General features: G+C 46.6%; 6 protein-coding genes across 8 annotated transcripts; 3 read left to right on the top strand and 3 right to left on the bottom strand.

Moving 5' to 3' along the window:
* Nucleotides 1-19: 19 nt before the first annotated feature.
* On the top strand, nt 20-3,036 carry LOC108659451 (uncharacterized). The gene is made up of 3 exons (XM_018112381.3): nt 20-891; nt 1,603-1,649; nt 1,712-3,036. The coding sequence occupies exons 1-3, from the start codon at nt 858-860 to the stop codon at nt 2,843-2,845; spliced, it is 1,215 nt and encodes a 404-aa protein (XP_017967870.1). The 5' UTR covers nt 20-857; the 3' UTR covers nt 2,846-3,036.
* Nucleotides 3,037-3,042: 6 nt separating this feature from the next.
* Nucleotides 3,043-5,980, bottom strand: Noc3 (Nucleolar complex protein 3). Its single transcript, XM_018112373.3, has 4 exons — nt 5,848-5,980; nt 4,157-5,787; nt 3,479-4,099; nt 3,043-3,415 (listed from the first exon to the last, which is right to left on the bottom strand). The coding sequence occupies exons 1-4, from the start codon at nt 5,854-5,856 to the stop codon at nt 3,187-3,189; spliced, it is 2,490 nt and encodes an 829-aa protein (XP_017967862.1). The 5' UTR covers nt 5,857-5,980; the 3' UTR covers nt 3,043-3,186.
* LOC108659453 (serine/threonine-protein kinase 16) lies at nt 5,848-8,514 on the bottom strand. The gene is made up of 4 exons (XM_018112384.3): nt 8,306-8,514; nt 7,438-8,032; nt 7,238-7,372; nt 5,848-7,174 (listed from the first exon to the last, which is right to left on the bottom strand). Exons 1-4 carry the CDS (start codon nt 8,413-8,415, stop codon nt 7,058-7,060), a joined length of 957 nt encoding a protein of 318 aa, XP_017967873.1. The 5' UTR covers nt 8,416-8,514; the 3' UTR covers nt 5,848-7,057.
* On the top strand, nt 6,021-7,019 carry LOC108659456 (G patch domain-containing protein 11). The gene is made up of 2 exons (XM_018112387.3): nt 6,021-6,120; nt 6,180-7,019. Exons 1-2 carry the CDS (start codon nt 6,074-6,076, stop codon nt 6,925-6,927), a joined length of 795 nt encoding a protein of 264 aa, XP_017967876.1. The 5' UTR covers nt 6,021-6,073; the 3' UTR covers nt 6,928-7,019.
* Nucleotides 8,515-8,537: 23 nt separating the features above from the next.
* Nucleotides 8,538-9,605, top strand: Dtwd2 (DTW domain containing 2). The gene is made up of 2 exons (XM_018112385.3): nt 8,538-8,739; nt 8,794-9,605. The coding sequence occupies exons 1-2, from the start codon at nt 8,651-8,653 to the stop codon at nt 9,503-9,505; spliced, it is 801 nt and encodes a 266-aa protein (XP_017967874.1). The 5' UTR covers nt 8,538-8,650; the 3' UTR covers nt 9,506-9,605.
* On the bottom strand, nt 9,518-11,117 carry Obp84a (Odorant-binding protein 84a). Of its 3 annotated transcripts, none has more exons than XM_089256376.1 (5): nt 10,946-11,117; nt 9,990-10,051; nt 9,803-9,929; nt 9,648-9,741; nt 9,518-9,605 (listed from the first exon to the last, which is right to left on the bottom strand). In XM_089256376.1, coding segments are annotated over exons 1-5 (456 nt in total). In that variant the 3' UTR covers nt 9,518-9,604. The 3 variants fall into 3 exon arrangements, with proteins under 3 accessions (XP_089112502.1, XP_089112501.1, XP_017967879.2); XM_089256375.1 differs by lacking the exon at nt 10,946-11,117 and adding an exon at nt 10,109-10,383; XM_018112390.3 differs by lacking the exons at nt 9,518-9,605; nt 10,946-11,117 and adding an exon at nt 10,109-10,383 and having other exon boundaries at nt 9,647-9,741.
* Between the last annotated feature and the right edge of the window lie 61 nt (nt 11,118-11,178).

Here is an 11,178-nt window from a genome sequence, read left to right as displayed (position 1 = left end):
AATTAAATTGAACATCAAAATAATGTAGCATATGAAGGAATAAATAAGAGAAGCTGTTGCACAGATGCCATAATGTATCCCACTTGAAGATCCACTCTTCGTGGAGAGCGGCCTACTACACACGAAACGTGTACGCATTATTGGGGCTCATAAAAAGATTAGCCCGCAAGCGATACTAAATCAAGCAGCAGCAATAAATCAATAATCATTGGCTGCCCATCAAATAACTCAACTTGGATAATCGCAATGCTTCACACAAATTCAAGTCTGCAGTTCTAGCCGAGCGGCTGCTGGCCGAGCGGGAAAGGTCAAATGGAACAAATACCCATAAAGCGCTCGTGTAATCAGGCAAAAATTTAAATATTTTTGTCATTTTGAGTTTGCTGCAAACAGAAAGAGAGAGATGGATATATGGGGGGAGAGAGAGAAACACAAGTGATTCGAATGTTATTGTCAATGGCTCAAGGGCGCAGCGGCAGCTGATTTCAATTGGATTGCACTTGAAATGCAATGGATATTTAATTTAATTACGTATACGTAACAGCTACGCTACGTTACGTATACGTACGAGTTGGCAGGCACATCTGATAGACGGAGCAACAATGGCTAATTCAGTGTCATAAATCTGCCCAAGCGCAGGCACGAATCCGCGCTGACGAACTGTCAACCAGACGAACTGGCGATCCACATCAACATAAATCGCACAAAGATGCTGCCCGGCTCAGAATATTCATCCGCTATAAATGCCTGCTGCTCGACGACTGGGGCTTGCAGTTTGTTCTGACGAGTGGAGGCGCTTGCAGGCAAGAGCCTTAAGGATTCGATAGACAAGCAGCAACTGGGAGCTCATTTTCGCCATGCTGGTAGAACGTTACGCCGCCGTCTTGGCAGGTGAGTCAACCAAACACAACTGCGGCTCAGGGTCGGCTGGGCATGGAGTGTGGGCAACTGGCCGCTGGCAGCGCGTAACTCAAGAGTGACCGACCCGCCTCATCGTTATTAGCACTTCCTTTGGAGCTGCGGTTGCTGTTGTTGTGGGGCGTCTGTCTGTCTAACTTTTTGCTGCCTTGCATATTTACGAGGCATGCGTCTTGTTTTTGGCCAAAAGCGAATGGCAATCGCAATACTTGCCAGCCCATTGATGAGGCGGTGCGTTGAGCCACAGTAGAACGAAAGTGCGAAACTCGAATATCAGATCATTCCGCAGTTTACTTCCATTTGGCCATTCCATTCCCAATTCCCAACAAATATTTAACAAAATTTACTTGAAATCAATTTGAAATTCAATCGATTTTCCGCATTTTCCCCTGAAAATCAAACACTTTGCCCCACTGTGGCAGACACCTGAGTAGGAAACTGATAAATAAAGATCGCAGAAGATGTAGAACCGTCCGCATTCGCTATCAGCACCAAGCATCGCATCGCATCTGGCAACGTACTTGGCCCTAAATCGGACGTGGGCCGTCCGATGCCGAGGCAGCGCGCCTCAGTTCACTTCCATTTGTTGCGTCGATTGGTTAGAAACTCGGAGCGAACAGCCAAATCTCTGCCAGACTGCACACATTTAGAAGGCTTTAATGTTTTTGCACTCTCTTCTTTCAGTTTTCCTGCTGCTTTGGAGCGGAAGTGGAGCACAGTTGCAGGTACAGGTGAGTCGCCCCTAGGATCTGAGCTGAATCCTCTTAAAAACTAATTTTTGTCCTTGGATCAGGCACAGAGTGGCTATAACTATGTGCGCCCGGAGCTGGCCACCACAGCGGGTGGCGGAGCTGTTGCGGCTCGTTTACAGCCAGGCGCCTACCCCACGGGCACGGCGGTTCCCCTGACGCCTGCGCCGGCCACCGCCTATGGGGGCGGACTGTTTCCCTCTCCAGCTGTGGGCTATACGCCCAGTGGACAGGCAACGACTGCGTTTGGGGCACCTGCAGCTGCTGTGGGCAGCACCGTCAATCTGCCCAGACGCCCCACTGGCTCTGGTCTACAGGGTGTATCCACTACAGCGCGTGGCGGTCCGTATGGCCCACAGACGCAGTACAGCAACACTGCTGTTGGCTCGTCGGGACAACGTGCGTCTGCTGGAGACGATTACTCCGACGGCGCCGACGGCGACTACTCGGCCATACCTGGTGTGGCTGGCGTAGACTATCCCGTGTATGCCCAAGTGCCGCGCACCAACTTCGACTGCGCCCAGCAGCCCCTGCCCGGCTACTATGCGGACATCGAAGCTCAATGCCAGGTCTTCCACATTTGCGCACTGAATCGCACCTACTCCTTCCTGTGCCCCAACGGAACTGTGTTTAGCCAGGAGACGCTAGTCTGCGTCTGGTGGAATCAATACGACTGCGTCTCGGCGCCCAGCCTGTATGCCAACAATGCCTACATCTACGACTATAGTGGTACCAGCTCCAGTTCCAGCAATGTCAATCTGAATGCCAATGTCTACCGCTCTGGCTCTCAGCCGGTGAATACGGCCTATGGTGGAGTTGCTCCGTCGTCCGCGCCAGGCGGTGGTCTGCGCACTACCAGTGCATCCCAGGTCCCCGGATATAACGCACAGCGTGGCGCCTACGCCACTCCCTCACCCACGCCGGCCCAGTCGCAGTCGCAGTCTCTGTATGGGGCTGGCGCCATCATACGTCCGGCTAGTGTCTCCGGCACAGTCGCTGCTACGGGTGCCAATCGCTTAGCGCCGGCCACAGCCGCTGCCGGACTGGCAGCCACTGCTGCGGGCTTGCTGCCCGATAACGCAGTCGGCAGCTTTGCCCAGCCCGTGGTGGCAGTCGGCAATCGGGAGTATCTGCCGCCAGCCGGCGCAGGCCAACGCCAGCAACGCAACCAAGTATAAGCGTAAACGAATCTTAGCATCTGTACCCGGTAAAATGGCAGTAGACCCGATCTTAGACCCTAGGCTTAGCTTAATTAGCAATAACATACTCACTCACACACACACACTTAGGAGCTCCTTACACAATCTATGTATTTAAAACTAAATTCATATGTATTCCGATTTTTACTATAAATGGCATTACTCTCAAATCAATCTGTATATATAAATTATATATATTTACAATGGTAGAGCTTGAAAGGGTCAAGTTTAGTAATAACAGAATTTCATATAGCTGAGGAGACTATAGAAATATTCAGTGCATAGGTTTCTATAAGAAAACGATTGTTTTTTCTTGTTGCTCAATGCTTAGAGAGTTCACTGAGGAAATCCATTTGCAGCACCTCATTTGACTTTGTTCGTTTCGTCCTCGCATCCTTAAGTATTTTTCCATAATGTTGCCTGAAATCTGAACGTAAATACATATGCCTGCCTCGCTTCAGCTTGGGCTCGCCCTGCTTTGGCAGCGGAATAGTGGGATTGAAAGCCATTTGTGTGCTGTCGAATTGAGCAAAGAGTTCATGGGCATTGCTGGAGGTGATAAATAGATAAGTCGATGTCCAGTATCTATGTCACAGCTAAGATATAACTCACAGTTTTCCAATGTCTGTGGGCAGCGCACCCTCGCCAGATGCTGGCACACCGTTGGCTATATGCGCAGCCATGCGTCTCACTGTGGGATGATAATGCCGGGCGAGTAGCGTGAGCTCGTAGAGACAGGTACTCGCTGCATTGCAGTACTCAGGATCATCCAATTCGGGATCATAACGACCCGAGCCAATTGTGGTATCTGTGTCGAGCAGAGCATCCAGTACCGAGGTCAGCTGGAATGTCTGCTTAATGGTACCCAGAGTAGCCAAAGTTCCGTTGTGCAACAGATGCAGACTGCCCGTGAGCAGTCGCTTGACAAAGGCCATCAGACGCTGCTGGCTCATGTTGCGCCGCCGCTTAACGAGCACCTCGTCCAGCGTGCGAAGGATAATGGCGAAATCTTCATGATTTTTGCCCGCATGCACGACCAGCATGTTGCGATAGAAGTGCTGGTAGAAGCGTATGGGATCTATGTTCAGGACTTCACCTTGACCGGACAGTATAACGAAGATGGTTTGGATGCAATGCAGCTGCTCGCGGTAACCCAAGTCCTGCTCCTCAAGTATGCGGTTGAGCACATCTATGAGATCGGCAAAGAACTCCAGGTTTATGACATGAGCGAATCTGTAAGATATGGTATAATTAGAGAATACTTTTGATAATTTTCATTTCAGTGCTCACTCTGCCAGGCCCTCTAGAATTGCACTGAGCACACGCGACGTGGGATCGTTCTTAAGAACCCGGAAATATATGGTGAACACCATTTTGATAATCTCCGTCAATTTGTAGTGCTTTGTCTGTTTATTTTCCTCGGCGCGCGTCTCCTCCAGCTCCTTGTTGACCTCGGTGAGCTTCTTACGACGCTTTCGCTCCTTCTTTGACAAACTGAGCAACCGCTGACGATGGGACTCCAGTTTCTTTTGCTTCAGTTCATTTTCCTTTTCTGCATCGAGATTGACATGCTTGATCTTCAGGCCCATCATGCATGTAATGCACTCGACATGCACATTGTTCTGCTTGGACTTGATCAAATGATTGATGCGACGTACAACAAAGAGCGTCATATCCAGTTTCTTGTCGTTGCTGAACAACGTGCGAAAGCATTGATTGACGGCAACGCGCATTGTTCCATAGTTACAGTTGAGCATATAGACCAGGAGCTGGGCAATGTTTTGCACGTAGTTGAAGTACGGATGGGCAATCAGCAGGTCACACATGCACTGCACGGCCACCGCGGCAATTTTGATGGCTTGTGGCGTCTTGTGGCCACCCCGCTTATTGACCTGAGCCGTTAGGTGCTCCAGTTTCTGCAGGAACTTCTTGAATTGCTGCAGCAGCGCATTTTCAAAGGTAACACGTTCTAGCGTGGCTTTGCGTACCGTTTGCATCTTGGTGTCTATCTGGCCCACTCGATATTCGGGGAGAATATCTTTGAATATCTCAGTAATTGAGATCATCGCCAGTTTGCGCACGGCGAAAAGATTGGGAATGCCAGTTTCAGGGTTCACATCATTCATCAGCTCGTAGAGCGCACTAAAATTGCGCATTTTATCCTCTGGCTTCTCTAGGATTCCAGAGCAGATTATGCCTATGCGATACTTCTGACGTTCGATCTCCTGCTGTCGAGCAATTAACAAATCTGTGGTGGACACGAGCTTTTGCTTGGGTACGGGTGCCTCATCGTTAACTATATCATCGTCGCTGTCCTCGAATATCTCTTCGCTGTCTTCCTCATTCTCATCCTGTTCAGCATCTACCTCCTGCTCCTCTTCGGCCACTGCCTTCCGTTTGGGTTTCGGCACATAGTCAACCTCTGTGGTACGCGTTATAATTTCGCCGTCGCGAGATTTAATGGGCAACAAATTAACTTTTATCTTTTGTGCCGCTTGTTCCTTTTTGCTAGCCGTGGTGTAGGCCATTTCCAGACCCACTGACTGCTGCTGATCCTCCACAGGAGCCGCCTTTGCCTTTCGTTTCCGTTTTTTGGCCTGCAGTAGTGCAAGATCATCGCCGTCCAACATGTCTGCAACGTTGTCCAGCAGGTGATCGCCGCCAACGTCATCATCATCATCATCATCATCTGCATTGAGTTCTTTGTGCAGTCCCAGTGATTGCTGTTTATTGTGCTTCTTGCGCTGTGCTAGATTGTCACGTTTGTGGGCTTTCTGTAAAAAAATATTTTGCCCATGTTCTCGTTTTGAAGTCAGTTGCTCGCGCTTCTGTTTAATTTTTTGTTGTTGCTGTTTGCTCAGCGGTGCCTTTTTTGATTTCAAATGAGCGGCACGCTTCACCGAACTGATTTTCACTTTTTTCTGCAAATTTTGAGAGTTTTTAATTTGAGTGTGAATTAGAATGCTATCAATAATACTTACAGTGCCCATTTTATTTAATTTTAAGGAAATGCAAGCCGCTACTTAATAAAATAAACGCGAGCACATGGTACTTGCTAATAGCGCTGAGACTTAGTCGATACTGCCGTACCGATAATACAAATTATCGAAATTTTCTTATATATCGACCGCCGCCAGTTGTAATTACAGTTCAGTGTCAAATACATCTGTTTCAGTTTGTTTACGTTTTGTTATAAGTGTTATCTCGATGTCTGAAGAAGAGGATGATTACATGTCTGACAAGTTCTTGTCAGGGTAAATAATACAACAGACTGCCAGTTATTCAAACTTCTTAATTCCTATTGCTCTTACAGCCTGCAAGATGTGCGGCCAAGTTTGGTAAACAATCGCGCTAAAAAGCGACTGATCAGAGTGGAAACAAAGCAAGCGGAGAACAGTAAACGGCAGCGTGAAGCAGCAAATGCTTCGACAGTGAACAATGCTCTGCTTCAAGAGTCGCTCAACAAGCCCATTGCTGCGGACAACAAAGGCTTTCAGCTGCTGGCCAAAATGGGATACAAGGCTGGCAGTGGACTGGGTAAACAGGCAGACGCGCGCATTGAGCCCATAGGGATAAGCATCAAAAATGATCGTGGAGGACTGGGGCGTGAGGCAGCGATAGCCGAGCTGGCAGCCAAGCGACAGGAACTGCGGTTACGAAAAGCAGGCATTCAATCTGTTGAGGAAATCAGCACTGAGGCCTATCGACGACGAGCTACACAAAAAGCAGAAGAACGCAAGCTCAACTACGATATACGACGTTGTCAACAAACGTGCGAGTCTTTGGATCTAGCAGCAGGCGTTAGAGAACCAGATCTAGATTTTTTCTGGCCCCCTAAGCCCATAGAACCAAGCGCCGAGGAAGAAGAAGATGAATCAGTCGAAAAACGAGCAGAATCCGAGGACGAGAAAGAAGAGCTGTACAGTGGGGCGGAGCAGTTAGAACTCCTCACGAGCTATTTGCGCACGGCCTATACATTCTGTTATTGGTGTGGAACGCACTACGAGAGCATTGAGGATTTGGAAAGTAATTGTCCGGGTGAGACACGGGATGAACATTAGCTTAAAATCTATTTTCATTATATCATTAAATGTTAAATTTACAAAATACGCACACATTCATATATATTACAATAAAACGTAGTCCAAAACAATTATGTATAGCGCTGTACTAGGATAAAATCGGAACTGGCTACACGCGTCCTTCCAACTTTTGTATAAGATCGTGCGTTTGCTCGATAACGCTGTAGATGAACGGTCGCTCCATGGGATCGATGCGCAGCATGTACTTTATTAGCTCATGCATATCCTATGGAATATTAGGGAATATATGTAGTTAACTGAAGTTTTGGGCATAAGCTAACTGACTTACTTCTGTATAAATGGAATCTTCAGGAATGTTTACATTGCCACTGAGCACGGCCAAGGCGACGCTGTCGCCACGCTCATAGATGGGATCGAATGGACTGTTAAAGTAGCACATTGCATACAAAACACAACCGAGACTCTGAGAAGAAGTAAAATCAAAGCGTTTACTAAAGTTGACTATTATACTCTATATATGCTACTTACCCATATATCCGTGCGCTCGTCAATGGTGCAATATGTTTTCACAGTAAACAGCTCGGGCGCCCGATAGACAATTGAGCTGCGCTCCTCGGCCTCGTCTTGGAGCCGCTGTGCATCCGATTGGCCGCAAATTTGCAGACGCGCCTCCGTCATCGAGCCGAGGTCCACAATGATGGGCTCAAATGAGTCGGACAAACATATATTGGCAGTTTTCAGATCACGATGAGCCATCGGCACTGGCTTCGTTTCATGTATTGCACGGAGACCCTCACAGACGCCCAGAAAGATCTGCAGTATCTGGGCCTCGGGCATATGATCCTGCTTGCGAGCGCGCAGCTGCAGGTGATCCGACAGCGAGCCATGCTTGTAGTAAGGCAGTACAATGAACAACGTGCTCGTTGTGTTTATCACAATGTCCGCCTGGCCGACCAGTTCGTAGTCAACAACGCGAATGACATGTTCCGAATCGATTTTGCGACAGTTTTCGATTTCACGCAGGGCAATATTCTGGTCCTCGATGCTGTGGCAAGTGATTCGCTTTATCGCATAGCAGCGCCGCGTTGCCGCATTCTCTGCCAGGTCAATCAAACTAAAGCCCCTGCAGCAGATAGTGTAACAAGTGAGATAAGATAGTAAAAGATGTGTAACCATATTTAGTGTACCCTATATGGGGGGGCAACTGGCAAATGGAATGGAACTATCATATAATGGCAATTACTACTGTACATGTGCTTTCACACGTGCAGCACAGTAGAGCAACAAGTGCAGGGCAAATATAAGCGTGTATACATATGTATGTACATACAATAAATCATAAACTTTTGGAAACAGTTTTGTAACGGGAATTTCTTTTATTTGGTGTTCAATTTACCCCTGTGCCAGGCGTTCTCGGACGGTATAGCGGGAGCCATTGATGTTGAGCCTTTCTTTGCTGCAAAAGCAGCCACGTTTCACAATTAACGTCCATCCAATGCTTTGCATTTTACTTTCTCCAATTAATTATGTACAAAGCGCACAAATGTCGACCCTAACAAACTAACTAAAAACAACAACTAATTAATGTCGCGCAGCACAGCTGTTTAGCAAGAACAGGGTGGTTAACCGCAACACATGGAACATGCTGACGTGGCGTTGCCACCTGATGCAAATTTCAGCATTTCAATTTATACTATATATTTTTTAAACGCAATTTTAAACAATTCTTCCATTTTAACAAATGATGATTACCACGGACGAAGTTTGGAGGGACCTTATTGGTATTAACGCCGATCCGCCTGACAGACGTAAAAAATGCGACAAGTGCAAGTAAGTGAATACCACCAAAGCAAGCCCAATTTAATGCAACAACGCCTTCCACAGACGACCCGTCGTTGTTTGCTGGTGTTCCTCACTGCCTCAGCCTCCCGTTGCGGTGGCATCTCAAATTGTGATTCTGCAACACCCTGCCGAGGAAAAACGCTCGCTGCGCACAGCTCTTATGCTGCAATTAGGTCTGACGCCTGGGAAGTGCGTGGTATACAAGGGCAAGCGTTTTCCCAATACTCGCCACCCACCTGAGCTGCAGCAGGTGCTGGATTCGCCCCAGACGCTTCTACTGTATCCCAGTAAGGATTCGGTACCATTGGAAGAAATTGATCGCAGTGCGGGTCCCTATACCCTGGTGCTCATTGACGGCACCTGGCCCCAAGCAAAGGCCATCTATGCTAGTAGTCCGGCGCTGCATCAACTGCGACAAGTCAAACTAATTGCGGTGGGTGTGAGTGACTACATTATACGCACACAGCCAACTGAGGGCTGCCTAAGCACCCTGGAAACAGCGGCGCAGTGTCTGGCGGTGCTGGAATCGAAGCCAGAGTTGCGTCAGCAGCTGGTTCGTCCACTGCATGCTTTGTGCAAATACCAGCTGGACAATGGTGCCGTCGAGCATCAGTCCAAGGAATACCTCATGAAAACTAATCAATATCCCAAGCCGATTGGCAAGAGGCTAAGTCGCCTATTGAACTATAGCAATACTGTCTGCGGCAGTGCCGCGCCCCTTGAACAACAGTCGGATACGCAGGAGTCTAGATGAAAAATAAAGTAGTTAATGTTCTGCGCACGGCCGTGGCTGCATATTTATTAAGTACACATTATAAACTATTTGTAATTTTTAAACAGAATAATGTGATAATTTATGTATGTGCATAATTGCTCGCGTCGTTTCTAGGGGCATTCAAACCATTGGCTTGTTCCGGGCATCCGTCAGAGCACGCATCATGGCGCATTGCACAATGGCGTAGGTCCTCTTGCAAGCATTCGGTTCACTAACTGCAGTAGATTTAAATTGACTTCAGTAAATCTCTACAGCGCAGTCGATTGCTCTACTTACTGCCCTGCGACTCGCAGTACTCGATGGAATCGCCCGTTGCTGGCCATATATACTTTCGCACGATGCTCGGCACTAGCTTGAAGTTTTCCACTATACCGGACTTTTCGAAGAAGCAGCGGAAATAGCACTGCAAAGTATTAGAAATGATCTGCTTTAGCTGTTTAGTTTTGGATTGTGAGTCACATACCATGCTAGTCAAATCTGTCTCATCAGCTAGTTTGCCCGTATTATTGAACTGCAGAACATAAGCTAAAAGAAGAATTTCGTTAAATAATTATTTTCCTACTTGGGGACTTCTGAACTCACACATGGGCGTAATGAAACTTGCATTGCAGCCATGCATGATAGCATCAAAGTCAATATAGTCGGGATCTCTAGGTGCTTCGGTGGTGGTCGATATGTCATCCACATCACCATCGAAGCTGTCATAATCTATAATGAATATATCTCCGTTGTCCTTCGCACGATCACTCAATGCACTTATGAGCCCGCCACATAGGCTCAGAGTACTCAACAGAGCGATAGAAACGGGGAACATTTTCGCAACGGTAAATTGAGTTTACTGAACAGCTACGAGTCCAGGAACACATTTTATATGAAATGTGGTGATACAATTAGATAAACCAATTTGTTCTACACGCAATATACAGTTTTGAAAACTTAATAATCTTTACGACAATGGCGTGATAATTCCGCACAACACAAATGAAAATGACCTATTAAATAACAGCTCTTTGAATGAACTAATGATTTACATATTTAAATAAATATGTTTTTAGACAATTTATAAATCAGAGTTTTTTTTTTTTTTTTTTGCGTGGGAGTACTATTTACTATCTAACGTAAATATAATGGTTTTGTATTTGCATAAACGAAATGTATTTTATGAAATTTGTAACACCTATGAATCAATCTTATACTAAAAGCAACTAATAAGTTTAAGACTGTGGATAATCTGTAGTAATTCTAAATTAACTTGTATAAGAAAAAATCCATCTGTTGTAGAGTTTAAGAGTTCAACAAATTTCATATCTATGTTAGGTTCTCGTATGAGATATACGAGTATTGTATATTACATTGTATAAATACATGCATTGGCATGCTCATTTGAATCTTTTCATACTACCTCTCTCTTTAGTTTACCATATGGCAGCAGGAACTCCTCAGCGCAGGCTGTTCTGACCTCCAAAAAACGCGCATGGAACTGACTTTGCACCTCCGGAGTATCTGGATCGATGTCTAGATCGTCAGCGCGCAGCTCCGTTAAGCACAATCCACACAGAAAAAGGAGCTTAAGCAAATGAAAGCGCGACATCTTTGCTGCAGAGCAAGGCAACGGTTTGACAGCAGAGAGATTGGTTTGGCCTTTATAGATC

Source organism: Drosophila navojoa, chromosome 2, assembly GCF_054131105.1.
Source record: "Drosophila navojoa isolate 15081-1374.11 chromosome 2, UAZ_NAV_1.0, whole genome shotgun sequence".
Classification (NCBI taxonomy): domain Eukaryota; kingdom Metazoa; phylum Arthropoda; class Insecta; order Diptera; family Drosophilidae; genus Drosophila; species Drosophila navojoa.
The sequence above is the reverse complement of the archived record's forward strand: the minus strand, read 5'-3'. Positions and strand labels throughout refer to the sequence as shown.

What these genes read in the sequence shown, in the direction of transcription:
- LOC108659451 (XM_018112381.3), top strand. Translation starts at nt 858, where the DNA reads ATGCTGGTAGAACGTTACGCCGCCGTCTTGGCAG. An exon ending in TTACGCCGCCGTCTTGGCAG is followed by an intron (nt 892 to 1,602) that starts GTGAGTCAACCA and finishes CTCTTCTTTCAG; the next exon opens with TTTTCCTGCTGCTTTGGAGC. An exon ending in GAGCACAGTTGCAGGTACAG is followed by an intron (nt 1,650 to 1,711) that starts GTGAGTCGCCCC and finishes TCCTTGGATCAG; the next exon opens with GCACAGAGTGGCTATAACTA.
- Noc3 (XM_018112373.3), bottom strand. An exon ending in ATTCTAGAGGGCCTGGCAGA is followed by an intron (nt 4,100 to 4,156) that starts GTGAGCACTGAA and finishes CATATCTTACAG; the next exon opens with ATTCGCTCATGTCATAAACC. An exon ending in CCCACAGACATTGGAAAACT is followed by an intron (nt 3,416 to 3,478) that starts GTGAGTTATATC and finishes TATCACCTCCAG; the next exon opens with CAATGCCCATGAACTCTTTG.
- LOC108659456 (XM_018112387.3), top strand. Translation starts at nt 6,074, where the DNA reads ATGTCTGAAGAAGAGGATGATTACATGTCTGACAAGTTCTTGTCAGG. An exon ending in TCTGACAAGTTCTTGTCAGG is followed by an intron (nt 6,121 to 6,179) that starts GTAAATAATACA and finishes TTGCTCTTACAG; the next exon opens with CCTGCAAGATGTGCGGCCAA.
- LOC108659453 (XM_018112384.3), bottom strand. Translation starts at nt 8,415, where the DNA reads ATGCAAAGCATTGGATGGACGTTAATTGTGAAACGTGGCTGCTTTTGC. An exon ending in CGAGAACGCCTGGCACAGGG is followed by an intron (nt 8,033 to 8,305) that starts GTAAATTGAACA and finishes TATCTGCTGCAG; the next exon opens with GGGCTTTAGTTTGATTGACC. An exon ending in AAGATTCCATTTATACAGAA is followed by an intron (nt 7,175 to 7,237) that starts GTAAGTCAGTTA and finishes AATATTCCATAG; the next exon opens with GATATGCATGAGCTAATAAA.
- Dtwd2 (XM_018112385.3), top strand. Translation starts at nt 8,651, where the DNA reads ATGATGATTACCACGGACGAAGTTTGGAGGGACCTTATTGGTATTAAC. An exon ending in AAAAAATGCGACAAGTGCAA is followed by an intron (nt 8,740 to 8,793) that starts GTAAGTGAATAC and finishes CGCCTTCCACAG; the next exon opens with ACGACCCGTCGTTGTTTGCT.
- Obp84a (XM_089256375.1), bottom strand. Translation starts at nt 10,340, where the DNA reads ATGTTCCCCGTTTCTATCGCTCTGTTGAGTACTCTGAGCCTATGTGGC. An exon ending in AGACAGATTTGACTAGCATG is followed by an intron (nt 9,930 to 9,989) that starts GTATGTGACTCA and finishes AATACTTTGCAG; the next exon opens with TGCTATTTCCGCTGCTTCTT. An exon ending in GTACTGCGAGTCGCAGGGCA is followed by an intron (nt 9,742 to 9,802) that starts GTAAGTAGAGCA and finishes AATCTACTGCAG; the next exon opens with TTAGTGAACCGAATGCTTGC.